At 29.6% G+C, this 18,951-nt stretch overlaps 1 protein-coding gene across 2 annotated transcripts in view; it reads left to right on the top strand.

The window, feature by feature from the left end:
- Positions 1-1,585: 1,585 nt before the first annotated feature.
- The window catches only part of LOC126751600 (elongation of very long chain fatty acids protein), a 60,615-nt gene continuing 43,249 nt past the window's right edge, over positions 1,586-18,951 (top strand). Inside the window, exon 1 of one of the 2 annotated variants that reach the window (XM_050461997.1) lies at positions 1,586-2,434. In XM_050461997.1, the coding sequence (XP_050317954.1) occupies positions 2,432-2,434 (3 nt within the window). In that variant the 5' untranslated portion in view covers positions 1,586-2,431. Of the gene's footprint in view, positions 2,435-10,130; positions 10,463-18,951 lie in introns of those variants that run through there. The other variant, XM_050461995.1, reaches the window with a different exon arrangement.

Genomic DNA, 18,951 nt, shown 5'->3' with positions numbered 1-18,951 from the left:
ACATTATGTTCCTGATATGATTGAAGCTTGAATAAATATACATATTAATGTAAATATTCCCCTCATAAAACAAACTACTTACTTGAATGAGAAGCTTGTTCCACTATGATCAAATTCTCCATGATTCAACCTCATCGAGACAGCTTGTTTCTTGCATCTTTTGCTATGTGAATTCGAAGACATCTGACTTACATTTCTTTCAAATATGGTTGTAGATAACCGCTAGAATACCAAAAAGCAAGTCAAAATACCAGACAGCGCTGTATATTTAAATAATCTTGCGTCATTTTTAATAGCAATTAAAGCAAAGAAATATTTGAGATTTACTATGTACCGTTACATTAACTAAAATCTTTTTTCAGGTTTAACAGTGAGTAGAATTAAAAAAAAAATTATTTTACTTTCGTTTTTTTAGTTCTCTTAATTTTTTTTATGTATTTTTGCAAGCCTACATACATACCGTACGAGCAAAGGTGACAATTTCAACTTAGTAGGCTTAATAGACTTGACCTAACCGATCTCTAGCGAATTTATAATAAACAAACCTTTTAATTACTTTCGTTTAGAGTTGAATATTTAAGATTCGAAATTTTATTTTTATTTTGATTCACTTTTCGTATAAATAAGTGATAAAAGTCTGGCTTATATTCCATGGGTGCACTGTTCAACAACAAGTGAAAGCCCTTTCAAGTACTCTCTCAAGCATTTTAAGCTATTTTTTGTACCGTCTAATTAAAATTACAAAAAAAAATACCTTTGGGAATTTGAAATTTTGATATAAAAAAAATTGAATATTGTTTTTAAAGTTGTTTTTAACAGTTACATAAAAGTAAAAAGAGAATTGTGGAAGTACAAAGTTCAGCACATTTCAGGGAGTAGAAATAAATTAGTAGCAGAATCGAAAGTAATGCAAAATTGTACTGATATTAAATGCGCAAATATATATTTTTCATAGCCACTCATATAAATAAATATTTAAAACCAAATGAAAACTGTTTAATCTTCAAAACACTTGCAGCCGAAGGGATTCCCTACAACTACCTTTCACACGAGCACTTAACTTACAGGCGCTCTTGAGTGCAATAAGATCAGTGGAGAATGATCTGCGTATCGATCAGCTTTAAATATCCACTACGGCATCTTTAAACGCCACGCTCTCAACCCAAACTACGCTCTCCTGAAGAATCTAAACGAAAATCAGTATAACCACCAACTGATCGACAGGTTAGCGAATTGAGCGCCAAACACAGCTTACACTAGCGGAAGCTGAAGATTGAAATTGTAAAGCAAGCTCGGGTATACATGTGTGTTTGTGCGCTCTACAGAGCGCAGCACCGACCAACGCCGACTGGAAGTAGACGGGAAGTGCACACATACTCAACGGTACACATACAATAAGCGTTGAGCATTGACGCGGTGAGTATGAGAAGTGCGCTCAAAACTCGTCGTCGATCGTTTCACTCAGAATATTGGAAGTGTACGGGCAAAGAGACACGATGATGATACGTCGCTAAGCTCAAGCGGAGGCTTTGTGTGTGCGCGCGCTCCATATAAAAGTAAAGTGACGACGCGATTTGGAACTTATTTCAGTGATTTTGGTAGGAACGTTGAAACGTTGAATGGCTCGACAGTAGCCAACGGTAATACACGCACACACACATACGTACGCATGGATAAAGTCACACACACACACTCATACATATGTAAATGGTCACAAATTGTACTTGGTATTATATATGGGAACAAACACGGGCATTGAAAAGTGTTAGAAACGAATTTTGAAGGCGAACAAAAAGGAAACGTAAACATTTCCGGTGGTGCGCTAACAATACATACATGCATAACTAAGTATTTGCTAAAGAATTTTGCAAAAGTTAAAATTGTCGTAAAATATCCTTCAAAAATATTTGGATTTTGTTTGTGAAATAAGCAGAAAAGTGTTGCCAGCAAGGATTAGACTACGCAGTGTGTTTAAATGCTATTTTAACCAGTTTAATAATATCTATTTGAACAAGTAATTTTAAAAAAAGCAAAATAATCAAATTTGAAATATATAAAAAATATATATTAAAATAAGTTTAAAATTGCAAAAAGGATAATAAATAATAAAAATATACTTAAAGAAATTAACAGTGTGTTTAATAAATATAATAAAAGTAAACTAAACAAACCAAAATTAAAATAAAAAACTATTTCGAGTACTGTGGTGACCTTCTGGGAAATTTTTTAGTAAAAATTAAGCAAAGAAAATCTCCAAGTGCTGGATTACGGATTTCAGCGAGCATTCCTCAACGTTTCAACTGCAGCATCAATTTTCATTGGATATTAGTTGTTGGCCATCGTGTATTTGGCAATAATTTCAATTTCGCCTTGAATCTGTTTGCGCGAAAATTTGCATAAATCAACTTTACAAAACAAAAAAACTTAAAATATGGTAAGTTTAGTGCTGTGTTTTATTACTAAATTTAATTAAATAAATTATTTTAAATTTTTTTTTTAATGAAAAAGTGAAAAAAATGTTAAATTAAAAAATAAGAATAAATTAAAGAAACAAAAAGGAATAATATCAACAATTAAAATTTACAAATAACGAATAATTTAAATATTTTATAATTAAAAAAAAATTAAAAATTATATAACAAAAAAGTTAATATAAATACACTAAATATCATTAACAAATTTTTTAATTTAAAAAACATTAAAAAAATATTAAAACTTAAATAATAAAAAAAATTATATAAACGTATTAAACATTATGTACAAATTTTTAAAATTTTTTAAATAAAACAAATTAAATAAAAAATAAATAACAAAAAAAATTATAAATAAAAATTAATATAAACAAATTAAATTTTATTTAAAAATTATTATTTTTTTTTAAGTAAAAAAAAAATTTTAAATATAAAATAATTCACAGAAAATAATTTTTGTATAAATAAACTATAAATAAGTGAAAAAATTGTAACAAAGTAAAAATATAATAAATAAGGAAATGTTAAGAAAAAAACTTTTAAAATAATTAAATTAAAAAATTAACAAAATTAATTGAATCAAAATTTCTTTTAAAATAACAAAATATCAAAAAAATTTGAAATAATAAATTGTATAAGTGAAATAAAAGAATTTGAGCAAAAAATGAAAAAACATAAAAATAAATGTTTTATCAAACTTTATTGAAAACAAAAATAAAATAAAATTTAACAAATAATAATTAAAACTAGTAAACAAAAAAATATTACATCTTTGAAAAGGATAAATTTGAAGGAAATTAGTGAAGAAATGCAATTTTATAAATTTAAAATAAATATAAATTTTCACTTTATTCGCAAAATTATTTGAAATAAAAAATTGTACTTAATAAATATTAAAAAAAAAAAAAAAAAAATTGTATGAATATATTTATTAAATAACGTAGAGCATTGTTAAAAAGTGTCTGTGATCCAAGACAAGTTTGGATAGCACTGATAACTATTATTAAATTATTCATTATCTCTAAGCTACTCATTTGTCGGAACGGCCGATTTTTTTTTAATTTGACAAGATTTTTTGTTAAATTACTTGTTAGAACGGATTTTTTTTTCACATTTCTGAATTTTGTTTTTTTTTTTTTTTAATTTTTTTGTTAAATTATTTTTTTTCGCATTTCTGAATTATTTTGTTGCTGTTTTTTGGATAGCTGTCGTAAGTTTTAAAATTGCTACACTTTAAATTATTTTTTTATATTTTGTTTTTGTGAAATTATTAATTTTTAGCTTTTGTAAATACTTAATTTTTTGCTATTTTTTGTTGTTTTTGTTGTTTTTTTTTTTTTTTTTTTGTTTAGGATTCATAAGTTTCGAACGCATCCATTAATGCTTCAACTTCTTTAATTTCGTTTGTTGAATTATATATATATAATAAATTTATTATATATATAATCATATATATTTTTTTTAGTTTTTAATTTTTTTTTGTGTTAATTAATTTTTTTGTATGATTAACAATTTTTAGTTAATTAATTTTCCATTTATTTTAAATTTAAAGAACTATTTATTTTTATCTCATTCTCTTCTACCTGCTTACAAACCAATAAAAATAATAAAAAAAAATATTAAAATAAGCACAACAAAAAGGCTCTAAAATAACCTCAATCAAACTGCTTCGGCCTTTCTGAAAGAAATTATACATTTTGTCATAATTTGTTATGTAATTAATATAATTTAAACAAAATATATTTTTCACAACTTTTCCGATCTGAGAAAATCCACAAAATCCATTGTCCAAACAACCATGAAAACATAAAATATGTTTTATGTATTTTTATTATGACTTATTGCAAACTACAACAACGCTAAACAAAAACAACAAATGTGAGCGCAGTTTAATAATATAAAATGAAATAAAAGTTGTCTGCAAAATTTTGCAAAACCAGCACTTTTCCCACTGCTTCTTCACTGCCGCTGCACACCCTTTTCGCGAGTCGCCAGACAAAAAACACATAAAACAACAAAAAAGAAAACGACTGACCAAGCGTCCGTCCCTCACATGTAGGGCATGAGTGTTGAGTGTTACACGTGGAGGTCTCGCGGCGGCTATGAATTTGGGTCAGAAGATGATTTAGACTGAAAGCGAATTTTGTCTTATGATGCATGAATATATATTTATAAATAATAACATGCATACATACACACACACATACTTACATACATATGTACATAATATAATATTAGCATTGTTATTATTTTTGATTTTTTTCCGTTGAACTTCATGTTTTCACTGCGTTGCTTTTAATTGCATATAATTAATTCTGCAAACACACACATAGACACACACATACATCTGCATTTATAAATTTATGTATTCTCTGATGGGCGCCCGTAGAATTGGGGCGTGGTGTGTGCATTGCAATTTCCTCTACAAAACGCATACTAAGCGGCTGCTTAAATAAAAAATCACAAAAATAAAAACAACACCTGAGTTGATAAAAAAAAATGTAAAACAAGAAGAAGAAAAAAATCGAAATTGGGAAAAACATGAAATAAAAATTCATGGTCAAATTACAAAATCGAAATAACAAGAAAAAGAAGCAGTCAGCAGCAACAACAACAACTACATTCAAAATCAACTGCAGTGGATGATATTGCTACGCGTTCGACCTGCTCATTCGATAACTTAGCAACCGTTTTGTAGTTGTGCGCTGATTATTGGTCAGTTGCTGTTGCTGTTGTTGCTGCATTGATGACTTTGGACTCATCTGCTGGATGGCTGGCTGGATGGCTGGCTGGCTGGCTGGCGGCTTCATCTCTGCTCACCATTGTTTTGCATTTACAACCTTTTCATCATCAATATTATTGCCCGCTCTTTTCCATTCAATTTGTGCCTTTTTTGTTTTGTATATGTGTATGTATGTGCGTTTGTTGCTTTACAAGTTTCGTTTGTGGCTTCTTCATGGATTTTATATTAAAAAATACATATTGCCAAATGTTGAGACTGAAGATGAAATGAACTGAGCGATCGGCTGATGCTTGCAGTGCAGATCTGTAATGTAGGTCTTGCTAGGCAACACAAAAACAATTCATAAACATAAATTAATACTATGAGTAGACGAATAATTATTTCAATTTAATAGAAAATATAAAAATTTCGCCAGCTGCAATGCTTCTTCAAATAGCTTTTGGGAAATGTTAAATGATGTATAGTACAAAAATAAGGGTTTTAGAGAGAGTATTTTTTTTAACAATAACACTACTACAAAACCATTATACAAAAAAAAATTAAATAAAGTACAAAATAATCTTTATTACCAAAAAATTTAATTACTATAATTTAAAAATGATTAAAATTATAAAAAATGTATAATAAATATTAAAAATAAAAAATAAAAATAAAAATAAAAAAATATAAATATAAAATATATAAAATAAAATATAATGCATTAAAAGTTTTTAAAAATATAATTGTGCTTTTTAGGCTAAAAAAACTACTTTATGTGATGTTTTACTCAAAAAAAAAAATAATAATAACCTTATAAAAAATTAAAAAAAAAAATAAATAGAATTAAAAAAATTAAGAAATAAAATTAATTTTATTACAATAAAGATATAAAAAACCAAATATCAAAAAAAAAAAATTAAAAAAAAGCTAAACTAAAAAATAATTCTTTAGGTATTAAAATAACGGTTAGAATAGTTTTTGTTTAATATCAATACTATTTGTAGGTAAAAAAATACAAATAAGAGATATTTTATTAAAAAAAAAAATTATTTAAAAACATTGTAAAAAATTAAAAATAATAATATTTAATAAATTAAAAGAAGTAAAAAAACTAAAAAATAAGATAATTTAAATTTATTATTATAAAAAATAAATAAATAAAAAAATATTTAAAAAGAATTAAAAAATAAAATTAATAATAAATTTAATTAAGAAATATTTTTTTTGTAATAAATTTATACACAAAAATAACGGTTATAATATTTGTTTTTATTAACAATAACAATTATTACAATTAAAAAAAATTAAATTAAAAAAAATATGATTTTAAAAAATTAAGAAATAAAATTAAACTAATTACGAAAAAAGTAGAAAACGAATTATACAGAAAGTTGTTAAAAAAAATTTTATACAAAAAGTTAATTTAATAAAAAAAATTATTGAAATTAAAAAAAAAATTAAATATTAAAAAAATTAAAACATAAAATATGTACAATTAAAAATACAAAAAAATAAAAAACATATTTTTTTGATGTACATTCAAAGCAACTAGTCATTTATTTTTTAATTTTTTTTATTTTTCATGCTTTTTAAATTATCTTGTTCAACAACTGTTCAACAAACTTTTTTTTGTTGTCAGTATGTATGTTTCTTTGTCAAAAAATCCATTTGGTAATATTTTATGGCGTCTAAATTTCAGTTTTCATAATTTTATTCTTTTTATTACGACTTTTTCACATTTTATTACAAATTATATTCGAAATCCATTAGTCACACACACAAAATGCATGTCGAGGTGTCAAATTAAGTCATTAACGAGATAGCTGTAGACACAGCACAATTATACTTGTATACAAATATATTGCCAGCTGCTTTATGAGCCTTTGTATATAAATACATACTATACTTTATGCTCATATATTTTGTCAATATATATTAGCAAATCATAATGTATAAATTTTAGGTGCAAATTATATTTTTATTCGATTTATTGCTGCCCTAAAAACTAAATTGTTGCATATGAATGTATATAGGTGATTTTGAGTTTTTTATTGTAAAATTTTCATATTTAGACCTGCTTTTATTATTTTATTCACACATGTATGGGTTGACCCATATTTTTAATATTCCTATAAAAGTTTGATGTAAACAATAAATATAGAAAATAGATTTTTTAATAGTTATGTATAAAATAGTGTTAGTAGTGCGAAGTGGAGTGCAAATAATTGAAAAAAAAAATCATGAAATATTATTTTTTTTTTGTATTTTCAATTTTTGTATAAATAAGTAATATTAAAATACTTTTTTTTAATTTTTTTAATTATTAAATGAAAATAGAATGAATCATTAAAAATATCTTTCTTTTATTTTTTGTATATTGGTTTTGTATTTACAATTTATAAATAAGTACATAATTTAAATTTTTTGTGTATTTTTAATAAATAATTTAAAATATACATTTTATTAATTTTTGTTGTATTTACAAATTATATACATAATTAATTTTTTTTTTAATTTTTTTATGTATTTTTAATAAATAATTAAAAATATTTTTCTTTTAATTTTTTTTTGGATTTTCAATAGTAACTTTCTTCATTTAAATTTCTATTATTTTATTATAATTTTAATAACATTTTTTCCTTAAAATCAAAATTAAATGTTTTCCTTTGCATCGCCTTCTCAACTTCCACTATTACTTACAAATACATTAATATTAATATTAATATCTCTATTAATATTACATATTTATATATTATCTATAATCAACTTTTGTCAAATATATTGCATGTGTCTTAAATACATCGAATATGCATTGACCATGACCTCTTTCTACAAACCAGCCACCTTGACCTTTCTCTGCTTTTTTTTGATGACTGAAGATTCCATGTAAATATGCGCTATACGAATTAACATTTTTTAAGTTTTGCCCCAAATTGGCTGAATATAATTTTCATCTTTTTATAACACCATCAAGTTTATGCTTACTGCGTATAAAAATTGTATTTTACAGTCGAAAATAATTTGTGTTGCAACAGAAACTCAACAACGAGTTTTACAGCATAGTAAAATATGTGAGATTATATAGAAAATATGGTTTACTAGGCCACTGTAGATAATGTTTTAAAAGAAAAAGTTGAATGAAACTCATTGGATATGAAAGAAAAAATGTCAAAAATAGAGGAAAAATAGTTTGCCAGCGATTTGAGGTCGGGAAGAGGAAGGGAAGGGCGTGCTTGAATTTTTATGGCTTAGAAACGATTGTAAGGAAAATAAAACCGAATTTTCAATCAAAACTTCTTACGCCAGAATATCACATTTCTTTTTAAGTTAGCCGTCTTCATGCTTGTTGAAATCTCTACTTCCTAATGGCATAAGAACTTATAGTAATTTTCAAGCCCTTAGTATAGTATAGCACTGCATAGCAACTACTTCAAATAACACTTTTATCATCAGTAATAATCCCAAACGACATGTTCCCCACACCTTATACATTTTTGTTGCAGCTTTTCTCAAGTTACTTTCAATCAAAAATGCAAATTTATAGCGAAAATGTTAAATATTGCTTAGCAATAAACATTTTTTATGAAAAAATATCTTTTGGAATTTTTCAAGAATCTCGCCTACAATGACTACTTCCTTGTTATCATATCGCAAAAAGATCTATTACGTTGCGTGCATCAAATGTTTCCGAGAAAAAAATGCCAATACAGCTATTGCGTGTAGAAAAAATATTATTATTACAAAATAATAACAATAAAATAACAGTGTAAATAGAATATGACCAAGACGCACTCGCTGCGTGCGACGCGCGCGCCGTCAACAAGCCGCAACAGCGACAGCCCACAGACGGCATTCAAACGCGCGCTAATTAGCCGCCCAGTTGGCGAGCGCTGTCGCTAGAATGCAATGGCAGCAATTATGTAATAAAACTTTTAATCAGACAATTTGAGTGCAACGTACAGCACAGAAACTGTTAGCGCTTTTGTTGTTTTCATTTGTTTGTTTTACAGAGAAGTCAAAATGCAATGGAAATCAAGAATTTGCGCCAACTATTATATGTTTTATATATTTATATGTGTATGTGTAATTTAGATGATTATATGTATTACTTGAAAAAAAACAAAAAAATAAAATAAAAAAAATATTGGCAACTCTACTATATAGGCTACTAGTTGCATATTTTTTTCCGCTTCAGAGGCAATATGTAGCCAGTATTTACCGTTTTCACTCTCTTCAGCGAGCGCGCAACACACTCCAGCTGTGCTCTACTTAAAAAATAGTTAGCGAGTTAGAAAAATTATAAAAAAAAGGCTAGAACAAGCGATAAGGCTACGCGGCCGAACGCTTACAGTGGACGGTTTGTTGTGCTGAGTTGGTAGAGGGGGTTTTGATATAATCGACTTAATTGTTTTATGATAAATTGCGATAACTATGTGAGTGAACTGTAGGTGCGTTATTAGGGCAAATATGTGCGACAGTAACACATGTGATGTGAAGGCGATAATTTCGTGTCGAGTGCGTTGAGGACGCGACGGCAAAAATACGGCCTAACCACAAAACCCGTTATTTACTAATAAAAAAATACATGAACAATACCAATAACAAAATATATATATAAACACATATATATTTACATATACTAATTGCCTGTTAGTCCATGAAATCCATGGTAAATGCATCCGTCAGACGATTGCTCAGTCAATTGGTCACCGGGTGCTCAGTTTGGTCGGTGGTTATTTGGTGCGCAAACTGACGCGGCATTGTGTACGTTGCGGCGAATCGTCAATATGACCTTGCAAGCAATGCAATACGCTCGTTAAAACTACCTTATATGTATATAAATATATACCAAAGTGCTGTGCAAGTGCAAAGCAAACAACAGCAACAAAAAAATATATTGACAATGCAAACCTTTGCTTGCAAAATTGAAAGTCGCTGGTGAAGCAACAGCTGGTGTTGACAATGAAAGTGTAGGAAAGACGCTGGTGAAGCATTGTTGCAAGTGTTTAGTGCAAATTTATTTCGGAAGAAATTCGTGCAAAAGTGGCAGAAAGTTTGTAAAAAAAAAAAGTTCGCTACCTTGCGGCATCCGCTCTCTAGTTAACTTGCTTATCAGCAGAACTTTTGTCTTATCTGATGTTCATGTATGTTCGTTGAGACTTACATACACAACATACACAAAACATCAAAAAAAAAAACCCAAACAATATACAGGCTTATCACTGACAAAATGAGTGCTTTATATCCAATTCAATGGGAGCTAGTTAAAGTGAGTAAAAAAATTGAGTTAAAGTTTATTTATTTGAAGACTGAAATATTTATTTTTTCAGCGTTATTTGAAAGTCAAATGCTTTCGGGCATATTTTTGTGATATTTTTATATATTTTTACAAAACTTCACTAAGGTTTCCCTTTATATAGCCTTTGATAAATTTCCATACTTATCGATATTACCGAAATATTATCGCCATTTAAAATTTCGTTTTAATTTTCTGTCCCGGAAAAAAAATTGCTATTTTTTCTTATTATTTTGTCAAATTATCGACATTTTCAGTTCAGATCAATTATTTATTATCGATATTTTGAGAATTCTCTGTTCACAAGAAATTTTTATTTGTCTTTCGGTAGTTAGCTAGATAAAGTGTCCAATAACAGTTGTTAAAATTATCGATAATTACAATAACTTCAGTTAAATTTATCGATAATTAAAAATATTGTTCTTTCGATAACCTTTTTTCTAGTATTTGGCATTTAATTTAGTTTTATAGTATTTATATTACGTTATACAAAAAGCCACATAAATTTATATAGTAAATGATAAATTTCGATATTTATCGATATTATCGACATTTGACAGTATCCTGTCCTGGCAATCAGTTTTGTTATATTTTTTGAATACAATATAATGCCAAATTAGCGGCATTTCTGGTTTAGATTTCTGTTCAAGAGCACTTTGTATTTATCTTTTTGGAGATAGCTGGACGAAATCACCGATAACTTTTGTTAAAGTATCGAAACTTATCGACTCTTACGATAATTTTCGAGAAATTTATATTTTTTATTTATCTTTCTGGCGCTGGCTCAACAAAATAACCGATAAATTTTGTTAAAAATATCGATAATTATCGATAATTACGATAATTTCTACATTAAATTATCTTCTCTCAAAATATATTTCGCTAGTATTTAGTATATAGTTTCGTTTTATAGGATTTAGATTCACCATAATTTTCGATATTTTTTTTATCGATAACAAAGTATATGTAGCCAAATTACTGTGGTATTTGAATGAAATATTTGCAATATTTTTGCCATTAATCTAAGTTTTGTATATAGAATTCATAATTTCTTAAATTAACAGTTTCGAACATTTGTTAATGTGACGTCAGCAAAAACCCCGATATTGTCAAATTGACTGAATGCTCATTAGTATCGCTCAACATAACCTCGAATGTGATTTTTTAGGCTTAGAACGAAATGAAAATACAAAAAAAAAATATCCAACATAACCTCTAAAAGTGTGACATAACCTAACAAGTAGTAAACATAATGAAGCTGCGTATTTTAAGACATTTCTCCTTCAATTTTACAAAATTGGTCGTGGTTCACGCGATTGATGCGACTTTTGTGCCAATCATTTCCGCAAACTTAACTACTTGTTTGTGCTACAAAAACCGTTATAGATAAAAAGGCGCTTGCCCGTTGTAGTGGTTTTACTAGAAAATGCCAAAAACCTTCTTAATTATGCACACATGTGTCATTATATTGGTGTAGGTGTTGAAGAGTTATAGACATATGATTTTATAAGTGTATACATATATATGTATTAAATATCACCACAACAACCCCCCGCCATGGCCAATTGGTAGCACCAAATACGAACAAACTATCAGCATTGACTTTTAATCGCACTTTTATGCCACAAATGTGAATGACTTTGTTCATATTTTCGTTGAAGTGCCCAATCAACACATCGACACTTGGCACTTGATGAGAAGGTCAATCCGATGTTGGTCACATAAACCAATAAAAAATGTCAAAAACCTATAATAACAGCACAAAAACAACAACACTGTGAATTTATAGTGTGCTTCATTTTTTTGCTTTATTGTTGCTGAAAATAGTATTAGTTGATTGTGGGTTGATGTGTGTTGCTTGTGTATGTGTGTTCTAACAAGTCATTATGAAATTTTGAAAAAATAAATAAATAAATATAAGCACAATTTAAATTTTTTTGTTTTTGTTTTGGTTTTTGTTTTTGTAAATTCACCAGCTAAGTTCCAGCTACATTCATATGATTAGTAGACATCATTTACTGCAAAACTGCATGTCATTGATTTTATTGGAATTTTTACAAATGTTTCTATACACATGCTTGTATACTGCAGATGCGTAGATAAGTAATTGTGGAAAAAACATAATTATTTCAACAAAAGAAAGCATTGAATTAGATGACTTGGCGAATTCTACAAAAAAACACACTACATAAGTCAAGCGTCTGCAGTTCAGGGCCCACACACAGCTTAAACAAATTGCTTGTTGTTAAATTAAAAACTTGTGGTTGCATTTTGTCGATATTAGTCACATGTGTGTAATGGAATTATGTGAAGAATTGAGTTAATGCAACTTCAATGAATCGACAAACTAGCAATGAGAATTTGTTTGAATAATTTGTTTAAGTGCAGAGCTGACAATGCTTTAATGACAGAGAATAAAAAAACTTAAAAAAAAAATTAAAACAAAGAAAAATCGTTAATTTCGGTTGGACCAAAGCTATACCCTTTACAAAAAAAATCTTATAAGGACTTCATTGCGAACGGTCAGATTGTATGACAGCTATATGCTATAATGATCCGATCTGCACAATTCCATTTTATATTGCATTATTGTCTTAGATAATGATATCCGCCAAATTTCTTGCAAATATCTCGTTAAATGTAAAAGTTTTCCATACAAGAACTTCACTCCGATCGCTCTGCTTATATGGCAGCTATACGCTACAGTGTTCCAATCTTAAAAATTTCATCAGGTATTGCATAACTCATTTAGGCAATGATCAATGCCAAATTTCTTGCAAATATCTCGTTAAATGTAAAAGTTTTCCATACAAGCACTTAATTCCGATCGTTCAGTTTGTATGACAGCTATACGTTATAGAAGTACGTTAACGGCGATTCAAATAAATGTGCAGCTTTTGGGCAGAAAAGAACGTGTGCAAAATTTCAGATCAATATCTCAAAAACTGAGGGATTATTTCAGGTATATACAGACCGACAAGCAAACATGGCTAAATTGACACATACATACTTTAGAGGCGGGCCGACAATTTCTTCTGGCAGTTACAAACTTTATGGCAAACTTAACATATTATGCTCAAGATATATAAAGTTATGTGACCATTTAGCAAAAAAAAAATCATTTAATATTTGCTTATATTATTTTCTTATTCAAAATAAACTTATTTGCCATCATTTTCATAAAAAAATATTATTTTTTCCATTTTCTTAAAAAATCTTATTTTTCCTCTTTTCAAATTTTATCATTCCATCATTTAACAGCTCATAAATTAGCATAATACACCCATGTGGTGTACCACAAACCATTTGTAGTGAATTATGCGCCCATAAAGTATGAAAAGTTTTGAAGCTTCTCCGACTCGCTGCGACTGTGTGTAACAATTCAAAGCGTGAAAAATACGCCACTAAACCGCAAACACAAAAACAACGTGCTGACAATAATTACCCGCCTTACAATTAAATGCGCCAAGGCGCCTATTGCAACCGCAAGCAGCCATTAAGTGTGGCAGTGGTGGCAAGTAGCAAGCGGCAAGCGCAATCACATATTTCACCGCTCAGCGCGCGGTGGCTTTTCGTGCTGCTGAGCGACGATTGACCATTGGGTGAGTGGCAGTGACAAAGCCAAGCAGCAACGCCGCAAGCACACAAATCATATGGACAGGCGGCGCGCATGCGCACATTTGCACTAATTACTTTCGGTAGTTTTTTCCATATTTTAACGCCGTCGTATGTAGCCATGCTGTAATGCGCCGCCTTCGTTGGCATGTGCTTGCCACACATCACCACTAAACATACATACGTGTGTGCACATTAATTTGTGGCCAACGTTCTCTTGCTTACCACGAGCGGATGATTTGCTGTCTTTTGGCTTTGTTTACTTTTTCTGTTTTTATTGTTGCTGCTGTTGTTTTTGCGCTCTTGCGTTCATATTACAACCAAAATGTGCATTTGACCCAATTACAAAACGTAACATGTTGCCACTGCGCGCATGCGTGCTTCCATGCATGCTGCAGTTGAGTTGTTGTTGTTGTTGTCTATGCAATGCTGACACTCAGAAGGACAATGTGTTGCACGTTACAATGCACACACTATGTAAGCCATTCACATTCCCGGTTTATGGTTTTTGAGTGGAAGTGTAAGGCAGTTATATGAAATGTATGAAAATTGGTACGAAACTATGTATATAATTACATATATATATTATACTTTATACATATATGAAGTCAGTTAAGTTTGTATTATATAAAGTGTAAAAGAAATTTGAACTCTTATGCGCAAACCTAGCACTTTATCAACTTGAAAACTGAACCAGATATGTAGTAATGCTGAATCAGCAGTGCGTATGAGTAACATTTTTCCTTTTAATAATGAATAACACAGGGAGTATTGTATGGGAATTGTATGTGACACACATTATATTCATTAATAGGTGAAGTTTATAGGCTACTAAACTCTGAGCTATTATGAGATCAATGTTCTGGGATAAAATATAAAATTGATTAATTTTTCTTCTTAAAAAAAATTCATAATTCTTATATGATTCAGATATTTTTGATACTTTTTATACTTTTTACGATTTTTTTAAGCAATTCTATTGAAAATGGTGCAAACGGTAAGCAACCATTCGTAGAAAAATGTTTTTAAATACTGAAAGTCTTATTATTTGATCTTCCTGAGACATATTCATTTACTTAATTTAGAATAAAAGAACAAAAAATAATTTACAACAAAATAAAAATGTCAACTTCGCCTGTACCGAAGCTGTAAACCTATTCACAGATGCATTTCTTGTAGCATAAATGGTACAAAATGGTATATCTTTATCTTGATTTTGATATACCAGTTTGTATGACAGCTATATGTTATAGTTATTCGATGTCAATATTTTCTTCAGATATAGTAGTGTTGCCTTAGAGGTTAATCTGTGCGAAATTTGTTGAAGAGATCTAGTAAAATAAAGAAGTTTTCCATACAGGGACTTATATTTTATCGCACAGTTTGTATGGCAGCTATATGCTATAGTAGTCCTAACTGATTAATTTGTTCAGAGATTGTAGCACTGTCCCCAATAATTATCTAGGCCAAATTTTGTTAAGATTATTTGTCTAATAAAAAAAGTCTCCATAGAAGGACTTATGTTTGAACGGTCAGTTTGTATGAGAGCTATAAGCTCTACTGCCTCGATCTGAATAAAATACTCCGAGACAACAGCATTGCCTTAGACAATAATCTGCGCCAACTTTTGTGAAGAAATATTGTTAAACAAAAAAGTTTTCCATACAAGAGCTTGATTTGAGCGACATGTTTGTATGGCAAATATATGCCAAAGTGGTCTGATCTGAAAATTCTCTTCATAAATTATACCATTGTCTTGGAGAATCAAAATCAAATGTCAGCAATATATCTTGTCAAATAAAGAAGTTTTTTTTTCATACAAGACAAGGTGTGATTCCACCTGCATGTATATAGAAAAGTTCAGTTTGCTGCTGTTATTCGCTCATTGGCTGGAAATAAACCATTTTTTATTGCATTTTTACCATGAAATTGGATTGAAATTACTCTTCATACAACACATCTCTTATAACAATCTCCTTTTGAAAGCTGCAAGTTTAACACAATCATTTGCAGATGCCACACAAAATTGGCGCTCGCTGCATTTCAACTTGACCCACCAACTTCAATACAAATATAGACACAAACAGTGAAAATCGCATAAAAACAAATTCTGGTGTGAAGAAAAGCAAACAACGGCAATAAATAATAAAATACAACAACAATAATTAAAACAGGTCGTTTAGATTAGTGAATAATTTCTGTGAATACATACACACAAGCACGCATATGCGCAAATATTGACGTATGTGTGTATGTGTATGAGCACTTTTATGCGCGATCATGCATCACTGCAAGGTACATATTCAGCTACGATTATGTATGTACGTATGTACGTATGTAGGTATGTATAGATGTAAGTATATGTGCATGTGCCTATTGTTTAAATTACGCAAAATCACTCTCCTGCCTGCTTTGCTCTTGTCAGCGCTCCTGTGCACCTTTTGCTGTCATAAATGTATGGGAATATATGTACATGTACATATGTAAGTATGCATGTCTGTATTCACCAGTAAAACCGGCTGTTGATAGTTCACATTGATTTGCTGGCGTTCACATTTCGTTCCGCAGCATTAAACACAACAACAACTGCATTGCAAAGATTTCGGCATAAATGAAGAGAGCGCGAAGCAGAGCAAACAGGCAAATCAAAAATGAAATGCAGGAGAAAAAAAATCAAGTAATTAATAAACGAAAAATTTAAGCGTCTGTACGTGCAACTAAAAAAAAAGAAAAAAAAAAAATAAATACAAAAGCAAATAAAATGCAAAGCTTCATTATTACTGTAATAGCATAATATTTGCTTTTCGAATGCATATCGATTTTCAACTGAGCGTATAAGTTTTGTATGATATTACATAATTAGCGATGATATTCAAAGTCACAATAAATCTAAAAAAAAAATAATATTAAAAAAAATAGTTGAAAAAAGTTTTTTAAACATTTTTTGATAAATTTTTTTTGTAAATTTCAATATATTTAGAATAACAATAAATTTAAAGAAAATATATATTTAAAAAAAAAATATTAAAAAAAATATTTTTGAAAAAATTTTTAAATTTTTTTGTAAATGTCAGTATACATATTTAGAATCTGTTTAAAAATATAAACAAAATAACTAAAATCCAAAAAAAAAAAATTAATTAAAAAGTGCCTCAGTGCTCAGTGTCTGATAGGTAGGGTCAGTTCAGTGGCAGTCTTCAAGCGCCAGCAAGTGGCAAATGCTCCATAACAAATGTAAACACACGCACTGAGACAACAAGCGCCAATATATACATAAATATGTACCAAAATCCCAGCGGCCTCAGCAGCCTCGCTTCAGCAACATTTAGTGGCAGCCCAGCAGCACCGACGCCAGCGTTGATTGCATTAATGCGCAGCGCAACTCAAGTTCATTTTTGGTATGTTTTTTTTTTTTTTGTTTTGGAAATTTGGTTAATTTCGTTGCGTCCACCAATATTCGAATAAGCAAATATCGCGACAGCAACAACAACAGCGAGTGTTTGGAGTCACTCAGGCGCAGTGTTGGTGTCTGTATGTATTTTGAATGGAATTTAATTCAAGCAGTAACTCGTTTTTGAAGAAACGTAGGAGCGGTTTGGAGAAAGAAGAAGAAAAAATTAAGAGGAGAAAAAGAAGAAGAAAAAATAAAAAGCAGAAGAAGCGGCAGAAAAGAGTGCCAAGTGCTGCAATGGCCATTCAATTCAACTTGACCTATAAATCAGGCAGGAGATCACCTGATGCAACAAGCACACACATACACACACATGCGCACACCACACCAAGCTATGTAACCATATCACCCAAAAACATATTATATGCATACGCCATTCAAGTTCGAAAACACAGTTCCAATGCTGCCCTCAGTGCAGCCTCCAGCCGAAAGCCGCGTCTTTGGTCGCCAAACGAGCCATTCGAGCCGCTGTGGCCAAAACGTGTTTACTTTTTACATAAGCATTTACATACATGCAGTCCTATTGTTGTTGTGACTACATGTCTGCACACATATATCTGATATATACACTCACACATTGATCGATTTTCGTTCGCCTATAAACTTCGTTGCGGCACATTGCCACAATTAGAGGCGCGCAAACCCGCTTTTTGAGCACCAAAACGAATTTGTGGAGTGAAAATGAATGAAATGGAAAGTATATTTACCTATTCAATGGATCTACGGTGATTATTCATTTATTATTTATTAATGTAATGCTTTATTTTTTATGAAATTATGAAATGTTTGGCTGAAAGCAAGCAAGTGGTGATATGATTTTTTATCAATGTGTTTTTAAAGGTCTCAATTTTATTGAATGAAATAATGCTGTTTTATTAAAAAAGTTAAAATAAATTGTTATTTACTATTCTTACTATTACTGTTATTCTTGCGAACTAGTCCCTCAGTTTCTGCGATATCGCTCTGAAATTTTGCAAACATTCTTTTTTACCCAAGAAGCGGCTTTTATGTTTGAACGGCCGTTAACGGACCACTATTTCATATAGCTGCCATACAAACTTAATCATGGGAATCAAGTCCTTGTATGGAAAAATTTTTTATTTAGGAAGATATCTTCACCAAATTCGTCACAGATTATTGCATAAGTCAACAAAGCAATCTTTGAATAAATTGTTCTGATCAACTCATAATAGCATATAGCTGCCATACGAAATGAATGATGAAATGGTATCAAGTGCTTGTATGAAGAACTTATTCATTTAACGAAATATCTTCACCAAATTTGGCACACATTATTGTCCAAGACATTTGTGCAATCTCTGAAGAAATTGTTCTGATCGAGTCACTATAGCATATAGCTGTCATACAAACAGAACTATCGGAATCAAGTGCTTGT

This window comes from Bactrocera neohumeralis, chromosome 2 (genome assembly GCF_024586455.1).
Source record: "Bactrocera neohumeralis isolate Rockhampton chromosome 2, APGP_CSIRO_Bneo_wtdbg2-racon-allhic-juicebox.fasta_v2, whole genome shotgun sequence".
In the NCBI taxonomy this organism is placed as follows: domain Eukaryota; kingdom Metazoa; phylum Arthropoda; class Insecta; order Diptera; family Tephritidae; genus Bactrocera; species Bactrocera neohumeralis.
This window is presented reverse-complemented; position numbering and strand designations above follow the sequence as displayed.